The 23,182-nt window shown below is 37.4% G+C and overlaps 2 protein-coding genes across 37 annotated transcripts in view; one reads left to right on the top strand and one right to left on the bottom strand.

The window, feature by feature from the left end:
• The window catches only part of ALPK2 (alpha kinase 2), an 88,991-nt gene extending 76,747 nt beyond the window's left edge, over positions 1–12,244 (top strand). For 12 of the 14 annotated variants that reach the window (XR_013942743.1, XR_013942744.1, XR_013942745.1 and 9 more), the window contains one exon: positions 1,406–2,769. Coding sequence is in view for 1 of the 14 variants with exons in the window: in XM_080571893.1 (XP_080428019.1) it covers positions 1,406–1,475 (70 nt within the window). In the remaining 13 variants the exon portion in view is untranslated. Of the gene's footprint in view, positions 1–1,405; positions 3,248–5,734 lie in introns of those variants that run through there. The other 2 variants (XR_013942741.1, XR_013942742.1) reach the window with 2 other exon arrangements.
• Positions 4,392–23,182, bottom strand: part of NEDD4L (NEDD4 like E3 ubiquitin protein ligase) — a 149,927-nt gene continuing 131,136 nt past the window's right edge. For all 23 annotated transcript variants that reach the window (XM_080571932.1, XM_080571931.1, XM_080571934.1 and 20 more), the window contains 13 exons: positions 20,624–20,682; positions 17,920–17,985; positions 16,359–16,588; positions 14,084–14,205; positions 13,116–13,186; positions 11,727–11,822; positions 9,320–9,393; positions 8,507–8,567; positions 8,062–8,121; positions 7,404–7,511; positions 6,680–6,776; positions 5,995–6,067; positions 4,392–4,921 (listed from right to left, as the gene is read on the bottom strand). In XM_080571932.1, the coding sequence (XP_080428058.1) occupies positions 4,819–4,921; positions 5,995–6,067; positions 6,680–6,776; positions 7,404–7,511; positions 8,062–8,121; positions 8,507–8,567; positions 9,320–9,393; positions 11,727–11,822; positions 13,116–13,186; positions 14,084–14,205; positions 16,359–16,588; positions 17,920–17,985; positions 20,624–20,682 (1,220 nt within the window). In that variant the 3' untranslated portion in view covers positions 4,392–4,818. The remainder of the gene's footprint in view (positions 4,922–5,994; positions 6,068–6,679; positions 6,777–7,403; positions 7,512–8,061; positions 8,122–8,506; positions 8,568–9,319; positions 9,394–11,726; positions 11,823–13,115; positions 13,187–14,083; positions 14,206–16,358; positions 16,589–17,919; positions 17,986–20,623; positions 20,683–23,182) is intronic.

The following is a 23,182-nucleotide window of genomic DNA, read 5'->3' as shown; positions in this document are numbered from 1 at the left end:
TTTTGAATAGCCTTCTAGTATGAGGCAATTCTTACAAAAATATTAAACAGTGTGAATTTAATCTGGAATGTTTGACACTTTCTGCATGTTTGGAGATAAAAATTATCTCAGTTTTAAGTTTAAAATTTAGGTTCACAGACGTAGAACATAGCAACATCATTTTCTGGAGTTTTGCGTTTGGGTTTTGAGAATCATAACCCATCCACTGCTGTGTGGTTGTGGTACCGCTGTAGTGGAGAGGGTGCTCACGAGCTGCTTTCAATTCAACAGAACAGATTAAAGTACAAAAACGCAACGCATACGTACTGTTGTATGTGGGTATGTACTGTGCATATTTTTACATACATATATACAAAATTGCTAAGAAAAAAGAGCAAAGTATGTGAAAATTGTATGGAAAAGGGGGAACCAACAACATGTAAGTGGCAGCTCCTGTGGACGAACAGGACGTGAGAGGGGTGTGCAGACACAGACGTATGACTAACTACGGCTTGCGTTGATGACAGTGTTATTTATCTAAGGAGGTTCTATGTGCAGTACGACAGACCTGATGGGTATGTGACATGAATATGGTTAGATTCCAGTTTTGTAAGTTTCCCGTGCATTGTAACTATGCATTACTTCTTAGTGCAACATCACAAGAGATGCCTGAAGACTGCAGGCTTTTTTCTTTGTTGTTGTAGTTTTAGATACAAAAGGAAAAACTTTTTTATACAAAAGAAGGAAATTAACGTTCATTTAAGATGTCCAATGTGGTAGTGTACCTCTTTTCTACTGCGCATATTGATGGTTAGCCCTTGCACTCAGATGGGTATGATGACTTCTTTTAACTCTGAAAAAAGCGATCAACTATCCAGCTTTCCCTCGCTAGCTTTCCCAATTCCTGGCCCACTGGTGGCACGTGCAGCGCTCCAGCCAAGCACCTGGAGGGGCTGGGCACACATGGTGGTTGCTGCCCTTCTGGGGCTGCAGCACGGGGCTAGCGCTTGTGGCAGCATTTATCAGCACGCGCTTGAGGCTAGTGTGCCACATGTGCGCCTTACACTCGGAAACCAGCGAGAGGTCTGAGTGAGAGAGATGGAAATGAGATGAAACTTGTGGGAGCGGGAGCTTTTATCTTAGAGAAAAACAGAAAGCAACTTCCAGCAGCGAGGCCTGGAAGCTGGAGTTACTGTGATAGTACAGTGTATGTTAAGTACAGCCTTACAAGGCTCAAACCTATAAGCCTTGATGTGAAGAGGAGGTTACAGCTACAGACCCTATACTCTAGATAGTGACCAAATTGGTTTTGGGCTAAACTGTATACTGTGTTAAGAAAGGCACAAAACTATGGTAGTTGCTTTGTGTTTTAGATGTGCTTTACTTCAAATTGTAATCAACTGACATTTCGCTACCTTTTCCCCAGAAAGATGCCTTCAAATGCTACTTCAGGAGCTCCAGAAGGATTGCTCGGTGGCTGGAGTGTCAGAAGATAAAAGCTCAAATCCTGCTCAGGACCTCAGGAAGAGCAGTAAGTCCTTATGTTAAAGGGTTGGGGGCAATTTCTTCTGCAGCTGCTGCCTTGCACAGCTCATGCCATTTACTTAGCCTCATGTAGTCTGTTGCAAAACTAGACATAATTTCCTGGGTTTTGTCCTAGTATAGAGGATCTTAGCTTTTTGACTGATGCGAAGGGCATATCTGCCTTGATGGTTAGCCATCAAGATAGCCACTGATAACAAAATCTGAGTTGCTTGGCTATAGTATGTTTCAGTAGGGGTTACATCTCTGTAACTTCCCTGATACATGAAAACCAGACGAAGTCAAGAGTGGCATTCTTATAACCTGTCAATAACAGCAGTTGCTGTAGCTAACAGGGAAGCTTCTGATATCCAACACACAAGCTTTATGCAGCAAGGGACTGGGCTGAGCAATTCCCTTCAGTTTTTCTAACAAGTAGTTATGCTCATTAGTGAATGCCGAATCTGGATTACTCCTGCACCCCAACAAGAAAAGGACAGGGCTACTACAGTGACAGAAGCTGTATTATTTAAAAGCTGCTTCTGTACAGGCAAAACATGGTGGTGTGTGGTAATAGCACAGCTAACCTGGATGCCCAAAAGTAATTAGCTGGCTTACTGTTACGTTCACCTGGACTGGTAGGAGTAATACTTCCATGAGCAAACTGGTCCCCAGACAAAAGTTAACTTAGATAGCTGTGCCTGGTACTGCACTGGCTCTGCACTGAGGGTAGGTTTGCAATGCAGGGGGGAGCTGTGACTGCAGTGTGTAGAACATGAGAGGCACAGACAGCATTGATTTAGCTACTTGCATTAATTACAAGAAAGCCAAAATAGCACAAACTTCAGCATGAGCAGTACAAGTATATCAGGGCACTGCATATTGGGCCTCTCTCAAAAAGGCCCATTCTGTGAGAAAGAGTGCATCCAAAAGATGTTAAGCGAAGTCATCCTAACATTTCAGTTATAAAAAGAAAGAAAAAAAGTAACCCAACAAACAAACAAATTCCTTTCTAGTCTGATGTCACCATGTAACTCTAGGTAACTCTATTGTCTGGAAGGACTTTGAGTACTAGAAAACCTCTCGTAGAAGATGTGGGGAGGGAGAGAGGGAGGGACCAGAGCGAGCTCACAACAGGAATAGCAGATTCTGAATCAACCAATTCTATTTCAGTTCCACTATTAAAAAAAAAAAAAAAAAATCTCAGGAGAGTGCTTAAGGTTCTGATACGTGGTGTTGGGTGTGAACATAACCTCCAACCATACAAAATCCTCCAGGTAAACACAGAGAAAGAAAAATGATTTTGGAGTGTGACATTTCCCTTAAGGTCATCTGTGTTATAACTAGTAGTGCTTTGCATATAGAAGATGATTGGAAATATCTGGATTTACCTCATTCTCTCCATCTTCCCCACAGTAAATGATCAGTATAGTGTTTCTCTGTCTACTCAGATGCAGTACATTTCTGTCTCATTCAAAGTTTTCTGCTCATTAAAATGTAACAAGTCAGAAAGGAATGTCAGAAAACATTTAATAAAAAATTAATCTTGTGTTCAAATAATAAAAAATCACGCATCTATTAGCTTTTCAAAATTTTTGCTAGTATGTACAGATTCGCTGAATGTTAATTACTGTTGTCTTCTTTCCAGTAGCCTTTTTAGCCAAAGTATTAACATGCTGAAGTTTCTGGACTGTGGCTGCTTGTTGTCAGCAGTGGACTGTACTTGCCAGTGGGAGCCGTGAAGCAGGTAAGGCCACCACTGTTGGCAGCAAGGTGAAGTTTTGTTTTTTGCATGTGGTATCATCTTGTCTCATAAAGCATTAGATGGGCTCTTGGGGAAAAATCCTATGCGTAGTAAGTATGCGGACTAAACTTAGAAAACTGAAGATTATCAAATTGCTGAAGCCATCCCTTCAAACCTACTGTAGTAATACTGTAACCATTTAACTACAGTGGATCAAATACAAATCTTTCACTTTTAATCCATCACACAAGAGATGCAACTCAGACATTATAGTTTAAGCATGCAACATGTCATAGGTAACAAAACTGATTAGATAGATAGTGTATATTAAATAAATCTTTGTGATTAAGTAAAAAATAAATCACAAAAACAATTGCTGAGGAACATGTCTGCAGGCTCAGCTCTATATCTGTTTTTTTCTTTTATACATCAGCAGCAGCCAGATTCACAATTGATAGATATTGCACCAGAAAGACATGTGCAGTGAGAAGGAATATAATCACATTAATGTTTATGATAAAAAACAGATATGACTTCCATGTGTTACATAAAGTGCCTTTAGAGTTGGTGCAGTTAGAAACAAACAAAAAAAATTGTTATTTAGATATCATTAGCAAATGCTTACAAATAGGAGACAAAACAGATCTGTTTTCCGTAGTGCCAAATCACATAGTGCCAGGTTTCTTTCAAAATGCCTCCATTGCAAACAGTAAAGAGGAAAAAATAATAAAAGAATCACTATACAAAGATAATGACAGGGTTAAGCATATTTTCCTAAAATGATTAATGCCAACCCTACCCCAAAATGTTTTATAGTACATGTAAATATTACCAAGGAATAATGAGGCAATTTTTTTATTGAACATGAGATTTGGCATGCTATGTTATGATTCTCTCTTGACTCATAACTATTCTATTATTTATACAAAAATGCAACATTGAATCCATATGTTTTCTGGATACGGAAAAATATTTATATGCTCAATGAAAAGAGTTACTCTTGATGTAGCCAATATAGAGAAAATTCCCAACATAGCTTTCTCCTATTTTCTTAATGGTTTGGGAACACAAGGCTCACCATGTGCACATGTGCTTTGAAAAAAGGACACTGGCATCAAGTCTTGTATGAAATTAAGAAAAATGCTCATTTTTTTTCCAAGTACATGATATTTAATTGTAATGAAATATAATCTGAAAATGTCTAAATGAATTAAAAAGTAAACATGAGTTGTAATACTATACCTGTAAAATGATTAATTCCATTCATTGTCATTAGAAATTATGTAAAATATTTATTAAGGGCTTTGCCTACAGAGGCACAACATAAATAGAGTAAGTCCTGCTGAAATGTAATCAGAGTACAAGTTAACCAGTTGGTAATCTGCTGTGGAAACATCAAAAAAGCCATCCACAGGTTATAGTTCAAAATTCTGAATTTAGGCAACTGCACTGTCGAAGGGTTTGCTCCATGAACCAACGTTGTGCAACTGTTCTGCCATAGTCACTCAGAGTCCGTTAGGCAAACGCAAAAGTGCAGCAGAACTTGCTTGAATGGGGGGAAAAAAGTATTTGTTTTAATCTACTCCTTCAAATCCTTGAGCGTTTTCAACTGCCATAAGTAGCTTCTCTCGCAAATCTTCAAAAGATTCATAAAGAGGTAAGTCAAGGCGATTAAAGCTGAAATTCAGAAGGAAAAAAAAATAATCCATTGAAAAACATATGAGATTTTGAAGAAACAGAAAAGGTCACATATAGTCCATTAAGGCCCCCAAGTTATATATTTTTGACCAAACAGACACAATCTCTGCAGTGTCCTCTGCAAACATAACTGATGCTTGGTGTTCCCTGATTATAGCATCTGAAGGCAATTGTGCTTGTACTGTGATGAGTTTTCAGAAATAACTACCTTTCTTCTTTCCAGAACTGAAAATGGGAAGTCGTTAATGCCCTCCCTACCTTCCCCCATAAAAAGAAATACAAAAAATATGTTTGACTGAAAACATTTCAGCTTTTGTCAACCTGTCAAAAGTCTATTTTTCAGACCATCTTTGCTAATTCTTAGGAAAACAGTATTGAAAGCTCAAAAGAAGCTCTTTAAAAAGTCATGTACAATTTCACAGGTAATTGAGAGTTGATTTTTTGGAATGTATTTTTTGTTAATAATATTTTTATTCTATAAAATGCTTTTTATTGAAAGAGTGCCATGTTCTAAACACTAGCTTTTCTATGCAGCACAAGTAAATTTACCTTAGAAAGCCCATGGGGAAAAGCTAGCTCTTCTAACATGCATTTTAGCGCAAAAACAGTTACCAGAAGAAATGTCCAGAGTTGCAAGGGTTACTTAGAGTAAATTAAAATACCATTTAAAAATTGTTATCAAAAAGTCTAGGCTGTAATGAGTTTCTTGTGGATTCCTTTACCTACATTTATTGCAGAACACCTACAACCGCTTTATTAACAGTCTTTTATCTCTCATGTATGCATGTGAAGGCTAAACCAAGCATTCTTCAGAGACTGTCGGAAGCAATGGCAAACTACTGAAGTTGAACCTTGCTACTTCCTGGAACACATTCTGCAACTGTATCAGCAGATAAGTACTAACTTTTCTTTGCCTTTTAATAAATACACGCACACACACAGTATTGTCCCAAGCTAAAATGTATTTGAGATAGGCATAGACATCACTCTCTCCCCTTTCCTGGCCCTATAACAATACAGAAAAGCAATAATTTTATGCTTTTATGACTTACCATGTGTGAGCTCTGGGCAGTTTATCAGGAGTTCCCCATTGCTCTATTGTAAACAGCTGAGGACCATTTGAACCTGGTTGAAAATGAAAAATATGAAATTTAAATTACTGGACACTACAGAAACTACCTAAATGCTATTTTTAAAATTATATGTTTGCACAAATTGTAGGCTAGATTTTCAACTGGTATAAAAATACCTGGTACAAACTCCCTCAATCAAAATTACATTAAAGTAAATAGGAATTCAGTTACTTATTTGCAAATAAACAAACAGCTTAAGTTCACCTAGCTACATTTGCATAGAGTATGTATAATGCCAAAGAAAAAAGCTCAAATATTAACACCAAAAAAAATAGCATTCTTGGATAAACTTGCAATCTCCTCTTCTTCATGTGTCGTGAGTATTACTGCTGTTGACAGCTGAACTCTTCTTTGTGGGAGCTGATTCATTCCTGAGCAAGGAGAATGTCTACACAACACCCATGGTGCACAAAAACTTTACTTCTCAAGGTGCCCCCCAAATTCTCCAGGGCTGGTGGCATCTAGAAGAGATCTTATGTGGGAGTAAAGGTTGACTATACCTGTATTTCAGTAATGCCCAGGCTTTCCTGTTGAAGTTCAGAAGTGGTCTGTATAGCCATTCTAAAGGTGAGCATAATCGGTGGGCATTTGAAAGGAAGCTTACCATAAAGTTCAGCAAATCCATTCATAGGCACGCGTGACGTCCCAGTAACAAACTGCAGTAATCGAATCCGTTTTTCAGCATCCATCAGTAAAACAGCCTATTGAGAAACAAAGAGTCACTTTCACAGCTATGCATGTGGCTGTTAAACGAAACCAACCCAAAGCTGAGTAAATTATCTATTTGTATTAGACTGTAAGAAATAGACACATAACTTTGAAGGGGGTCATAGAAGTAGCAGGCCATTTCTCTGGTTAAACCAGAGGCATCCTTTTCCAACTGTCCTCAGGCCGCAACAAAGAGACAATGTCCTGGCAGCAGGTGGGAGCTACAAATGCTGTTCACCTTTATGAGGTGACTTTCCTTTTCATATGATCAATGACCTGTACCTGCCTGGTGCACAACAGGCACGTGACAATTATAAATATACCTAGCAGGGAGAATAGAGAAACAGAGATGGCAGAAAAACCTTAAAAATCAGGCAGAGGAATAAAAAGTTTCAAAGAAAAATCAGTGTTGCTGTATGACAGGATCTCTTGGGACCATAACTCTGGGTTAGTGAAACATCACTATATTATAGTTCCTGTTGGTACAATTACATAGTCTTCACGTTTCCCATGCATCATCGTGACAATGATTTAAAAAAGCCAGAAACAAACTGCAACACAGTAAGGTAGCTTTGACTTTTAGGAATAGCCACAGAAGTGAAACGTGATAAGAGTATTACCTTCCAGAACCACTGGATAACAGGATGATTTGGGCAGTAACCATTTTTGTAGATTGTGTGTTGTCTCCAGTCATTAACATCAACATCGCCAAGGCCACACATCAGTAACTATATACAGAAGTAATCATTATGGTGTTAACTGAAGATGGTATTAGTATTATCCTCTGCACTTTAACAGAAAAACAAGATTAACCTCTCCCTCTGTTGTCTGACCTCTTAAACAGCTAAGTGGTGCAAATATAAATGCAGACATAAAGGAGAGCTGAGCTCCTCCCCAAGAGAGTTCTCAAAGAATATCTCACTTTCCTGGAGAAACACTGTACAATAGAAGTACATGTGCTTCACGTGACAGCATCTTTTATAGTATTTTGCTCAAAATATGACCAGTATAAGCATAACAACATTAACTCAGTAAGTTACTTGCATGCTTTACATATGAACATACTCAACCACCTCATTGAGTAAATAATATTTTTGTGCTTTTACTTTATCAATAGACTTATTAATTTTTTTGGGAAAAATTCCTCATTTCCCACTATAAGTAAAGCATCTTTGTCTCCTAATTCACTGAAGATCTAGTGACTTCAGAATATAACATATCTTTTGCAATGAGATTGATCTGGTTTATTGTCTCTGGACATCAGTTACACAAACTCACCTCTAGTTCATTTTCATCAAAAATTTTAATCAGGTCAATTGGAAGAAGTTCTGTGAATCCCTAAGAGAAAGCAAAATAAAGGTGATATTTGCACAGTATGTAACACTAAGTTTTTTATCTACGAGTCTTGGATTCAGGGAAAGCCACTAGTTAATTAAATGACAGACAACAAAGAAGGATTTTGAAAATGAAATATACGGTTCCTGAGTATTATGAATCTCTAATTTAAAAATTAATCACTAGATTATTTCAAACTCAAGTAATTTAAACTTGAAAGAGAATGCTCTTATAAAAAGGAGAACTGTGAAACCATTATATGTAAGCATTCCATAACTTGTGCAGTCATGCAAAGCTCCTCACTCCCTTAATGAGATACAGATATATAAGAAGTCTGTGTAAAAATATGTTTGTATTATTTGGGTAGAAAGGAAAAAAAGTACTTTACCTCCAAAAAAGCATTCATTTGTTTTTGAACTCTGTTGACAAACCTCCACTGGATGACCAGACTATAGTAGGTAAACAAAAACATGAACACATTCATTAGAAGACTTCAGACTTAATTAGCAACCTTAACAGTTTCCGTTTCTCTTCAAGCATCTCCCAACCATACTCTGATGTTAAGGAAACTAAATTAGACAGACATCCTATTTGCATTCTTTTCTCCAGAATTAGTTTGCTGTTCACATCTGCATTTATTCTTGATTTGTATTCTGTGACAGCAGTTCATCTGGAAAAAATAAATTCCGGGGTGGAAACTCACTCCCCTTAGGAGATCTGCAAAGCTGAGGTAGTCACCCTAGGCACTTCAGTGTAGTCAACACACAGAAGCAGGCCGAATTGATATGCCTGCTTTAACATGATAATTACTGTATCCAAGAAGTGCCATTTCTTTCACAATTTCAGCAGTTGTGAAGGGTGAAGTTTCAGCTTAGATTGAGTAATTTAGATGTAGATGTCTGCAATAATCATTCAGAGAAATTCCATCCTTTTTTGAATATTCCTCATGCCTACACATCAAGAAGATAGTGTTTCCTATTACATCATAGACTACCTCGATTAGTTAAATCATACAACAATAAAGGTTAAAATCTAAACTTTCTAAGGATTAGGTATAAGCACACTATGTTATCAAAAGGATTTTCTTTTAAAGGGATGTCTGATGATTTACTGCACTACAATAGTTGCAGTAGGGTGAATTTCAAAACAGTGCTACTGTGTGTTGTTACACTCAGGATAAATTCCATAAACATATACTTACTCAATGTATTCCCTTTTGTTTTCATTTGTTACCATGATTTCTGACCCATTTGGCTTCAGGTCAACTTGATACGTCTATATTTTAAAGAAAAAAAAACACAAAACAGCAAAACATGACATTATTTCAGGACACGTTTCTCATGAAATCCACCACCCTTGAGCAGCATTTTACAAGTAGTACTAGAAAATTACTACACTGTAATAGCTAATGAGCCATCAAAATATTCCACATCTAAAGATGGCATCATTATGAACAAATTATTCTATGATCACTCTTAAGAATGAATTATTTTCAAAATTCTAGTCGTGAACAGCAGGTTCATTTGGGTAAAGAAAACACATACTCCATTTTCATAAGGATAGAAAAATGCCTTCTAATTCGTCAAAATGCTTGAAAAAATACTACTTGATATCCAGAGAGAAACTCTTCTGTAAAAAGGACAAAAAAGTAAAGTAGAAAAATGGATTATAGAAATGTTTAAACACAGATTTGCTGAGGATGGTGAGCACAACCATCATATGAGCATAAGATGGAAACAAGTTCATTACAGTTCACAAGAAACTACAAGACCAAATAATACATTCAATTTTTGGTGAAAGTAATTTATCAGCACGAATTCGACAGAATTAATGCAGACTTAGGTACCATGAAAGACAGAAGTTGGTAACTTTTTTTACCAGTTCATGCTTACACAAAAGAGCTACCAAACCCTGTGCTCGATAGTGCAGCTATGGGGAAGGATATTTCTGAATGCAGATCCTGGTGTTTACATACATTGTAGGCACAAGATTTCATTTTTTAAAAACAATGGGTGCTTGGGAGCATTTTCCATTAAAGGAAAGGAGAGAAGAAAAGTCAAGTATTTTGGCTATTGTTGGGAACTTCCCCAACAACCCCACACATACTATGAAAACATGGAAAAATGTTATATTCAAGACAAAAGAAACCATAAATTTACTTAATTACTTAATATGCAACCCCGATAGATAGAAACAACATGCAGAGAGATATAATAAGGTAAACTAAGAAACAAATCAGTGAGCCTCAACCTGCAGCTATTTATAAAAGCAGTTTGTAAAGTTTCCCCAAAAGTATAAACACTTATGTACTTTTTTTAATTATGCGTCACTTGTCATGCACTTCACTGATTATCATTCTACTACTTATTTTGTCTTTTGAGAACATCTTCACCTATAGGCCCCAAACAGTCCTAAGCTGAGACAATTTTCTAATAAAGATTCTGTAACACCTTTATTACTCCTTATAAGTATTTCAGTCTGCTTCTCAGCCAGCTTCTACTGCTCTTCAGAAAGACATCGTATTGCTCTTGACAAGAATAGAATTTCCTTCTTTAGCATCTCCAGCCTTAGATAGCTCATGAAAAATCATACAATCGTTTAAGCTGGAAAAGACCTGTAAGATCATCAAGTCCAACCATTAGCTACCACTACCAAGTCCACTGCTAAACCATGTCCCTAAGCACCACACCACACATCTCTTAAATAACCACCAGGGTGGCGACCACCACTTCCCTGGGCAGCCTGTTCCAGTGCCTCACCACCCCTTCTGTGAAGAAATTCTTCCTGATATCAAATCTAAACCTCCCCTGGAGCAACTTGAGGCCCTTGCATCATGTCCTATCACTTGTCACCTGAGAAAAGACTGGCACCCTCCTTGCTGCAAGCTCCTCAGCCTCCTTTTCTCCAGACTAAACAACCCCAGTTCTCTCAGCTGCTCCTCACACACCTTCTTTTCATTTTACTTTACAAAAGACACTTTCCAGCTCTCACAACTGTGCAGGAAAGCTTAAAGGTGTAACTGCTGAAGGGTGAAGAACAGTTAGGTCTCCCACCCTCCAAGCATTTATGAGGGTGAGCCAAACAGGCTTCCTGTGCCTGAGGGAGCCACCAGGGGAGTGCGGCCAAGCCACAGCTCTTGCAGGGAAAATAACCTGACCTCAGGAGCACCACAGGCAGCTGGCTGGTGGCTGCTCATCCTCTCCAGGCCCAGCAGAGGTGGGGAAGGGGACACAGCTTGTGTTAGTCATGGGTAAAGACAAATTGCACTTAATTTTTTCCCACATTCACGGATAGGCCCCAAGCTCACAGGAACCACAGATGCAGCCAGTCTGTCACCAAGACCTCTCTGAGGTTACGTGCGGCCTCAGCTCACCACAGATGGGCTCTGCCATCGCTTGTCCCCTACCCCTCCAAGTGCCACCTGAGTACTTACAGCAACCACAGCCAAAAAAACAAAACTCAGCAGCAGAGAAAGGGAGATTAATATTCAAAGCCTGTAATGACATTAACATTCAGCAGTCTCAATCAGGTCCACAAGCACATCATGCTGCCTTTTGGCAATAATCAGTAGGATGGATGTACAGACTTTTGGGTTAACCTTTACATACCTGTCCGAAGTTTTCCTCGTCTATGCAAAACATGAGATCCAGCTCTGTAGGGTCATTTTCCAGGATCCACTTCAAAGAGTTGTAGTATTCACTATCCTACAGGAGATTGAAATTAAGCAACGTTGGAATATATAAACATTAAATGTGCAATTTAATTTTAAAATAAACAAATAAAAACATCTAAAATTAGAACTCCAAAGGGATTGGAAGGATGGGAACCTTTTTATTTGTATAGCTACTGTAAAGCAGGGTAAGATTAATTATCTTATTCATTTGCATTTTTTAGATGCTGTATTTTTAGATTTGTGTAACTCTCCTGAATTGACTTGTAACTTTGTTATTATACAATAGATTGTACTAATTGGTTAGAGAATGTCTTCTAGATAAAGCTGTTCTTCTCAACACTATTTATGTACCGCTTCATTACATCAACAATATATTATACAGTTACTGATTATATTGTTGTTATTAAAAGCTCTTGACATTTGACGAATAAAAAATCCCCTCCATTTCCTGAACAGGTTGTATCTTTATTATGTAGAATACATTAAGAAGACAAGACGGGTATCATCCTACTAACTTCAAGAAAACCTTTTACATTTAGCTATTGTATACATCTGAAGTGTACTGTATTTCAGTACTGGTGCAGTGCACATGTCTAGATTGGGCATCTGCACGATCCTGTTTACTGTGCTCCTTCATTCTAAAATCCAAAGTTAGAGATTACTAACTTATAAAGCAGTTATTTTTTCTCCCAGGGAGCAATGAACACAAAAGTACTCGATTGCAATTCATGTTGAAGGAGTGGAAGTAGATGAAGTGCAGAAAACAAAACCAAAGCAGATACCAGGGCACAAGTTGTGCTGCATTCATTAAGTCTCTTTTTGGGAAAACTGTTGATCATTTGGCAACCCCTTCTCCTTCCGCTACTGTGGACAACTTCCCATGCTACCAGGTCAGAACTATGTCCTTGCGTCCACCTCATCCTGCTCCAAAGTATGAAAAGAAGGGAAAAAAGAAGAAGGGAAAAGACGAAGGGAAAAGCAGGGCCTATTGCTAGTGTTCCTCACAACAGGGAGACAGCTGACTCAGTGGAAAATGCGTAAACACAACTGCGCACCATCCTGTATTGTGCCTCTTACTGGCCTATTCACGCCTCTTCTCTCTCAACCCTAACTGCTCTAAGTGCACTGGTCCTGAAACTGCTGACGTGGCAGGGAAAATTTGTTTTATTAAAAAAATAAGTACATACCATTCTCAAGGTCTTAAAACCATAACCTTGTGTTTTCCACCATGCACTTTACTGGAATTATTAGCTCTTACAAAGTTTCCCAGATGAGAAAAACTCAAATAATTACTAATGCTGTTAAGTTTCAAATGTTATCTTACCACTGATTCCATGTCTTTTAGAGTTATCGGTTTCCCCAACATCATCTTGTAAAAAGGTCTGATGAAGAAGCCTAAAACAGGGGGAAAAGGAAAAGTGTTACCTCTGCTATTCTGCATTTTCACCTTACATAAAGATGTGACTGCTAAAGGATGAAACACCATGCTATTTCTCAGTGTGCCTGTGGGAAAGAAATATCTTGCAAGGGGAACAGTGCCGTAACTGTTCAAGTTAACACAGCAGGCTCATTTTTTATTTAGACTCGGCAAGCCCAATTTTTCAATTACAAGAATTATGCCAATGTTAGTTACATGGTAGAGAGACACAAAAGATGGGGAATTGAGCTCAAGGTACTCTAATGCACTTAAAATTGCCATTTGTCTCTCAAAGGAGATGCTAGAAAAACAGGACTATGAGCTTCCTCTGTTGTTGTGCTGCACTGTCTCTAAATAAAATATAGGCAGTTTATAATGGTTGCTTTCTTGGTTATTCTGGGATTCCAAAGTTGAGCAAAAATTTCATTTACTCGTTCAATCAATGAGAAATAATTTTATAGGAAAATGCATGCTGCACTTAACAAGCAACTGCTTTGGCTTCAGCTGGTTTACATATAAGTGGATGATACAAATTTAGTGATTTTCCTTCAGGATAGAGATTATTTGAAAATGGAGATTCTCTAGGGCTAACAAGAGTAGAGAAAGGAGCAAAACTTTATATGAAACATATTTGTTGAGCAAGACACTATCATTTTACCAAAATCACCATTTAAATGGAATTTAACGGGAAATGCAATTTCACAGGAATGCATTTAACAGGAATGCAATTTCCAAAGCTTCCAGTTCCATTACTTTCTCTTAGACTTTGTTTCAAGATATACAACATTCTAAAGCATATGAATTATTGAAGTGATTTATTTCATTTAAAAAAAAATCCAGTAAGAGTAGCTTAGCCATACAGTATAGTAACTCACCATCTAATAGCTTCCCATGATATACTGCCAGACCAGCAACCCGTCCAATAAATGTAAAATACGAAAGATGATCTTCATTACAAAGACCTGAATTAGGATTAATCTGAAGTGTATAGTTGTCCCTATTTTGGGGAAAGAAAAAAATATCTTAAGAACCATGTCTTTAAATAAACAGATATTCAGATATGTTAGAGCTTAGGGCCATTTCCTGTCCGTCCCATGTAATGCCTTAATGACCATAATGACCATTTGACAAAGGTTACTAATAATCCTGCCCTTGGGGTAACAGGGTTCCTTCCACCTGTGGCAAGTGTAAGGTACAAAAGGCAAACAGCTTTATCCTCTGCTATACACAGCACTGTATCCTTCCCAACAAAACAAAATCAAAACCAAAAACCCCAAAAACCTAAACAAACGAACAAACAAAAAAAACACAATTTTTAATGAGCATCTCCCATAATAAGGAGGGTCACTGAATCTCACTGAAGGATGACCTTGGGCAAAAGAAAAGGGGGAAGGTGAACCCAGGAATGTGCAAACGTAGTCTGGACTTCTATGATGTATCACCTCAGCTTCTAAAGCATGCGGATTGACACACAATTTAAAATTTATCAATACTGTACATACTGTAACTATAAATTGTAACTAATAACTATGAATTATAACTAAAATTATTTTAAGAAACGAGAAAAACGTCTACTTAAAAACATGCATCTTTTTCACAGATTAAGAACATCATGCAAATTAATAATTACTACTTTTACACTAATGTCTTGGTGATGAACACTTTCTTTCACACGCTTTCTGTCAGCGTCCTGGTTTTGGTTGGGACATTCATTTTTCTCCTAGTAGCTGGCATGGTGCTGCGTTTCGGATTTAGGATGAGAATAGTACTGATAACACGCTGATGGTTCAGTTGTTGCGGAGCACTGCTTGCGCTAGGTCGAGGACTTTTCAGTCTCTCATACTGCCCTGCCAGCCAGGGGGCTGGGAGAAACTGGGAGGGGACAGAGCCAGGCCAGCCAGGACAACTGACCCAAACTGGCCAGAGGGATATTCCGCACCATCCCCTATGGCGTCGTGTGGGACAATAAAACTGGGGCAGTTGGCTGGGGGGACATCAGTTGGCGGGTGGTGAGCAACTGCATTGTGCACTGCTTGCTTTGTACATATATATCTATAAAGCTTAGTATTAATATTATTTTCCCTTCCTTTTCTATCCTATTAAACTATTTTTATTTCAACACATGAACACATTTTTCTCCCTTCTGATTCTCTCCCTCTTCCCACTCTGTCTCTAGTATATTTTTATTTATCTTTATTGTTGAGAGGAAGCCTCACTCTAGTGTGAATGCTTACAATTTAAAATACACCTTTCCATCAAATTGAACCTCAAATGAAAATAATGTTGTTTTTAAAGTAATTGCAGTGACATTTATCACATAAGTGGTAATAATATTTCAAAACAAATGTTTATCCAGTGAATTCTACTAACACACAGGCATTCTGAACTAGTCAATATTTTGTAAGCTATGTTTTCCTCCAAAAACAAAACGTGTCTTTTCTGAGAAGCAAATGCAAGAAAACCCTTATTATACAGCTTTGTTCATCTACTTTACAATTTATTCAATGCTCATTAAAGAAAGGAGCGAGTTTGATATTGACATGAAAACATAAAAACTGCTGCTTGCAATTAAGAAATCTATCCTTACTGTGGCTAAGTGCACAATGTGGAATTACATAAGCAGACCAAAACAGATGTAATTTAAGCAAGAGACCTGCTCTCTCATTTACTAATGCAACACTCAGGGGGTTTAAAATTGGACAAAAATACATTTAAATTCATGCAAGGCCAGTGCCGTATAACTACTGAAATGTAAATGAGAAGCTGTTTTATGAGCTAATTACAAAGAACACTGTAATTCTGGAAGGCAGGTGCTTTACAATGCACTGGGAGGACATAAAAAAGTTTTGTCTGGCATCACTCCTCCTACTATTGCTAGCCTCAAAAATGGAATCTACTATTGTTGCAAGCAAGGCAACATCGAATACTGTTTTAGCAATGAGATTGTTTTATGAGATTTCAACAGCAAATTTAAAGTTTCTTGGAAAAGGAAATGATAAATGATAATGCAGAACAGATAGACTTGACTGATAGGAGTACAAATTCATGTATCATGAAGGATGATATAACTACTCTCCAATGTAACTTTCCATTTTACTCAAAATCTAACATATATTGCTTACGAGTGAGAATATTATAATGGATACTTACGTTGCTGAATATTCAAAAAGACCATAATAAGGGTTGAACATCTCCTTGGACAAGAGAAAAAACCACTCTCTAGCCACACCTCCATAGTCAAGTCCTTTTTCTGACTCAAATTCAATCCAGAGCCTGGCTTTTAGTACATCAGGTCTCTTCACAGACATGATTCTTCTGTAGGACTCCTCAAAAATATTATTTCTGTGTAGCTTCATCTCAAATCTATTTGGTATATCGGCCTGTGTGAAAGGAGATCAATTAGTCTCAATAAATAGTCTTCAGGGAAATTACTGACTGTAAGCTTAAAACTAAAGGACGGATTACACATCTGAGTGTACCAAGTTTCCTTTATTCTTGTTTTCCAATGCTCTCTAAGTCCACAGGTTGATACATTATGGTGAACTGGGTAAGTTCCACTAGTGGGGTTCAGAGATTTCTATGATATTTGATAAAGTAATGAAAACAACAACAAAAGCAAGAATTGTTGATATTACTATGCTCTATTTAAAGGTAATTTTAGCTTAAAATGTTAAAAAACACACAAGCTTTATGCAACCCTTTCACTCAGATATCTGTAAAGGCCAGAACTGTTTCACCATTAAGAACACCAACAGTACCACGCATAAAACAGTACTGAATTGCCAAGATGTAAACAGAACAGGACTGCCAAAATATTTAAGAATTTCTGTCTGAAAAAAGAGAACACTAACACCCATTATGAAAGCCCAGGGAGACGAATTCAGAAAAGACAGAAGAGAACTGAGTAAAGTATTTGAAGAAAGAAGCAGGAGATGAACAGATAAACGTGACCCTTACGGTCAGGTACAGTTTTCCTGATAAAATTGACTTGAAACAAGCATTTCAGGAGGTTTGCTTTTTCCTGACAATTAAAATACTTATTGTGTCCAGTCACAAGTCAAGCTCAAGATGCAAATTCAAGGAACTATCAACAAACCCATAAAGACATTGGTGAGTCCCTCTTCATATTAGAGTTGATGCTGCCAAGGCTGTTTGCTGTCAATTACAAGTCATTACCATATGCATGCTAATAACTTGCATTCTCTTAAGTTAAAGAAGTTATTTTTACAGAACAAGAATGTGAGAAGCTTGTGCCAGATGCAGTAATACTGTGGGCTCTGCTCTGCCAGTTTGTTCCAGCTCTGTCTTTCCAAACTCACTGTTGAAGACAAAGGGAAATACCAAGCCTCAAGCCTATTTTCAACATAAAGTCTTTTAAACTAACATACAAATTAGACTCAGTTGGAATGGAAAATAGTGAATCACCGCTATTTTCTTGTTATCTCATCACTTTGACTTTCCATTCATATTACAAAGTGCAAATCTTAAATATTTGTAAGTGCTGTTGTTGAGAAATCCATCGATCAAATTCAAACTTTTCTTCATTTTCTTGGTTTCTACTTTTTTAAGGAGCAGGATGATCAAGAAAAACTAGCAAATTTGTTATAGCATGAAACACCATTCTGTATCTACTCTTGGGATATTTATTTTTTTTCTCCCCAGACATAACATAATTGGCTTCAACACAAAGCAGCATGGCTATTATACTCACAGGTTTCTTTAACTTCTTCCGGAAGTAGTCGTATTTCTGTTTGAACTCCCTAGAATATGGAACTGCCTATCAGAGAGAGAATCATAAACACAGATTATTCCAGTATTTAACAAATTGATATTCCAATATTATTTAAACAAATGAAAACCAAATCTGAATACTATCTAGATATGTATGCCATAGGTTCATGTAAAAACCCCAACAGTATGCATGAAATACAGAACCCAAAATCTTCCCATTTCTTAGTGTGTAAGTTCAGTTAAAAGGTATCAAAACGTTTAGCCATTTTTTTTTAATCAAATACTTACCCTCATTTTTTTTCTTATTTTAGGAGCAGAAAAAACAAAAACATTTTTTAATACAAAGCGATTAGAATGCAATGCTGCCAACTATGAATTTCACTAGGAAATGATAAGCATGCCGTATGATATTTTTAAAAATGACTGTTTGTAGAATCATAGAACGGCCTGGGTTGGAAGGGACCTCAAAGATCATCTAGTTCCAACCCTCATGCCATGGGCAGGGATGCCACCCACGAGATCAGGTTGCTCAGGGCCTCATCTAAGCTGGTCTTGAAACTGTTGTTACCAAAGAATATGGATTTATGGATTTAAAAGTTACATTTTCTATTCCTTGAAAGATGAATCACAAACTGCAAAGCTCTGGTTCAAGTTCAGATCTGAGGGAAGAGTGGGTTTTCATGAGAGGGCTGGTGTTGAAGTAGACTCATGTATGTGAGAGCATAAGACAAATATTTCTATATAATCTTTCTCTTGTGAAAGATAAAACATGAAAAATTAAAAAATCATATTAAATCATTTTACTCTGATGATAATATGACTTTACCACAGACATTAAGGAATCTTTTGACATGTTTTCATTGTTTGAACACAATGTGAAATGCAATTTACGTACTTTGTTTTTGTCATAGCACCAAAAACGCTGTTAAAGGCACTAAGATGAATGCTTAATGGGTATATGACTGCAAAATGGATCTAATCTTGCTTTCTCTTAAAAATAAAATAATACTGTTATTTCCTTAATTTGGTCAGGATTGACCCTGATTATCTTGAAACAAATATTCCCCAAACAGACTCTGTCATCTATGCTTATGGTTTCTGGGAACATAAGTAGAAGAATTTGTGTAACATTGCAAACTAGTATCTCAAGCATTATGTGCATGTTAAATGGCTACATCAGTACAACAGCAATTATGTTCAAACACGTGACAATTATCAACCTTATTCATAAACACTAGCAACTGGGATTACAACATCTAGTAGTTCATCTGCTGTGGCCTGTCTGAGATCCTTGAGCATTTACCCCAAATTAAACAGTATTCTTGGCAGATTTTTTTTACCTGGAAACATCTTTAGGTTGGAAATCCGATCACTCAAAATACCATAAAGTAGCCTAAAGCAGCATAAAAAGGTCAAAGAACCATTCCATATATTTAATATTTTAAAAAACTGATACTAAGTTAAAAACATTCATTTTTTCTAAAGTTGTTTTTCTGAAAACTTAGTTCATATGCAGGATTTTTTTTGACTCTTAAATTTGATAGGCCTGATTATTGCCTTTATTGCATTCAGAATCCACAAAGTAGTCACATCTTTTCCGTATCAAGTGGTAACAGCTTTTTATTTTCCAGAAATCCAAAAATGAACAGCTCAGTGTCTCAGCTCAGTAGAATTATCTTGACAGTAACGACACAGGTAATGGTAAATATGAACAGTTCTCCTATACGCATTCCTAAAACCTAACAATCTAGAATTCAGCACAGAGTTTTTGGTCGGAAACTCACAAGATCTTCCAACCAAAGAATCAGAGCAGACACCCTTTATGCCCAGCTTAATACGAAAATATACTATTTGAACACAGTGGAGCAATAAAGTGCGGCACTTAGCACAGAACGTTTCTGGTTGCAGGAGGAAAATAGAAGAAAAGAGAATTCACACGGTTCCACATTTCAGAGTGAAACATCAGTCAGAATATTTAGCCATGCAGTTTCAAAACAGATGGAGACCTTTGCTCAGAAGTAACACAGCAATCCAGAAATTAAAACCAGCCAAACAAAGCTGTCTCTATCCTTCTGAAGAAAGAGCCCTCTCTTCCTCCTGGCTGAAACAGAAGTATTCTGAGATTTACTGTCACAAACTGATTAAGAATGTTTCCTAGACGCTCCAAGGCAGAAGTCGTCATCACATGCTAATGACTACAATAAAGGAATCACACTGTAACATAGGAAAAATTCCCTACGTAGGTAGCCATTGCCAGGAAAGACTCCAAGAACCAACAACTTTGAACCTGTCGTCTGACCTAGGAGTAGTGTGCTCAGCACTCCAGTAACAAACGTTCCAGTGATTCCTAATTAGCCCAATACTGCTTTGGACCACTGGCAGCGGGCTGGAAGAGTCTCCAGTGCACTCAACTCTATGCTAAGCAAAAGATGGTCCACAGAGGGGCATCAGTTTGGGGGAACCCTGTCAGCAGGGCCACATGACAGCAACTTCCCCTGCCCTTGGAGGCTTACAAAAGCAGGTACTTGAGCCTCCTGTGTCCCTCAGGAAAAGGCGGAGGTTGGTCCTGCTTCCTTGGCCGTTCAACAAGCAGTCTTACCTCATCTGGAGAACAGGCATGACCTGTTGCTTAACAGTACATGAGTCACAGCATTTCATGCAAAAAGAACCATAGCAGTACTTACTGGACCCGTAATCGCTGGGTTCTGCAGTCTGGGGTCTTCCCACTGGGTAATTTTGTTATCTGTAAATAATAAAAGAAATTATATCATTACTTCTCAATTATCACACTGTGAATTTATGGTGTTTTTTCTTTTGTTTTGTTTTGTATTTCCCTACAAATGTTTTCCCTACCATTTCCACAACTTAGTATTTCAGGGTTAGAAAAGACTGCATTCTCGCATCTCCATCAAAACCCCACCACACTGTTTAGTTAAAACACTCATACAAAAATGCAAAACTACAACATAATCCAGTGTAATTACACTGGTTTTATTTCAACACCCATAGTAGTAAACATGTTCTATTCAAACATGGTCTTGGATTCAACACATATTAGGAATACACAGATTTCATGCCTGAAAGGTAAAGGAACCCAAAAACTTTGTCAAATGACAGACTAAGTTTACTTATTTCAAATTCTGCAAGGTTTAATAATTTTAAAACAGTCTGAATTTAAATTTGGAGGGGAAGGTATAACATCTCTTTGGGGAAAAAAAAGTCCTAGACACTGATTTTAATGAAAAGGTTATAGGATTGGTAAAGGGAGGAAAAATTATACAGTTATGGTATAAGAAATCGTTCAGTTTTGACAAGGCAGATTTTGGCAATAAGGCAGCAGAATTCAGTTCTTTTCATCTACAGTTTTTAAGAGCACCAGCAGCGTTATATGGTTATACAGTGAGGTTATACAGGACCATGGTGAAACTCTCCCTGCCTCCAGACAACTGTTTCTCACAAGATTCTGAACACAACAGAATCACAACAAAATGATGATGTTGCAACAATAAGACAATGCTCCAAAAACCAAACTAAACGCCATCTCCAATGGCAAGGTTCAAATCATCTATTTCCTACACTGGAAGGGTAAGAATAATACACCTGTTAGTTACATGCACTGCTTTGATTTATGAACTGCATATTAAAAGGGTAGTCAAGATTTTAAGTTTTGTAATTACTAGGTTTGGGAATGAAACCACTAGATTTCAAGAAAATTATTTTTAAGGACACTATGGGTAAAAGCAAAGAACCAATCCCACTTATTTTAAAACATAGGAGTTTTCCGTGTTTCTACAGTTGGAAAAAAAACCACATTAGTTTTGAGCATCTCAAATTAATTTTAGCATGGACTAGATTTTGAAAGCTGACATTCATTAAATGTTACTACAGAAAATTCAAGAAGATCACAAGCACATTTCAAGAAATTTTGATCTATCAGTTAACTTAACGTTAAATTACTCTTTTATTTTCCTTTACACGTTAAGTCTATTTAGTGCTCATGGCAATTATGGAGTAAATTTGTTAGACTTACAGCTCCATGTACTTCACAGACCACAGCCTGCCCTAAAAGCGTGACTCCTGAGTTGGCCCTTGTCATCTCATTTCAACCTTTTCAGTCAAATTACATTCTACAACGTTTACCAGTTCATTTCTTATACCTACTTGAAACTGACGGCCACAAATTATGGTGGTAATTTTCTATGAAATCAGACAGAACTGTAAATGACTTAGAGAGTTTGTCAGTTCTCTCTTACTACCGTAGCATATGTTTAAGTATGCTGTTACTGATAAATTTTGTCTAAGTTGTTCTTCAGAATATTACAGTGATAGAGACTTCGTATCATAAACACTATTCCAGGGCTTAAATGCCCTTACAATAAGAACCTAACCTGAACCGCTCTACCTGGAATTGTAGCTTGAGTTTCCCTGTCTTGTCCAAAGTGCATGTGGATATTAAATCCATTCCTTTTACAGCACATTTTTGAAAAGCTACCATCTCTCTTGAGTCTTCACACAAATTCAAAACTCTCTCTCTTCCCTCATAAATCAGGCCTTAGGGCTTTTGAGGATTCCATCTATTCCTCTGGTCCCTTTTGAAACGGTTTTCTATTCTCTTGGTTTGGGTCGGACCCTGTGCTAGATACAACATTTTTATAGCTGAGACCTCACCAGTGCTGATGAGATTAGGAGAATTGTTTAAGGTATTCCTGTTGATACATCACAAGATGAACTACCTCTTGTTCAGCTGACATTTTTCATGTCCTTTTCAACAAAAATTCTGCTAATTATTCCTATTCTGAGTAGCAATTTGCAGTTGCTATAAAACGATGTCTTCACACTGCACCTGCAACTCATCAGAATCATTCTGATTTCTAATCCTGCTCCAGTGAGCTCCTCTCACACCTATCCTTCATGTGCTCTGCTAATCTAATGCGTACATTCCCTCTAATTTACTGTTCAATATATTGAAAGATGGTGTATCCAAGACAGATTTGAGGGGAACCCATTTAAAACATCCATTCCTCTGTCAGTGAACCACTGGTAACTATTCTGAATATGGTTGGAAAGCCTTTGTGTTTTTCTTCAGGATACCTTCTAACAGGTAGATCATAATTTCCTATAAGGCTCCTAGGAAATGCAGAAGTTTAAACGTGCTATGTGAATAGAGAATATTACTTTGTTTATGGATGGCAAATACTGTTGACTCAGCTGGCTAAGGCCAATCACAGAGAACTAGAGACCAT

The sequence above is a fragment of the Anser brachyrhynchus genome (assembly GCF_964034855.1).
Source record: "Anser brachyrhynchus genome assembly, chromosome: W".
Classification (NCBI taxonomy): domain Eukaryota; kingdom Metazoa; phylum Chordata; class Aves; order Anseriformes; family Anatidae; genus Anser; species Anser brachyrhynchus.
The sequence above is the reverse complement of the archived record's forward strand: the minus strand, read 5'-3'. Positions and strand labels throughout refer to the sequence as shown.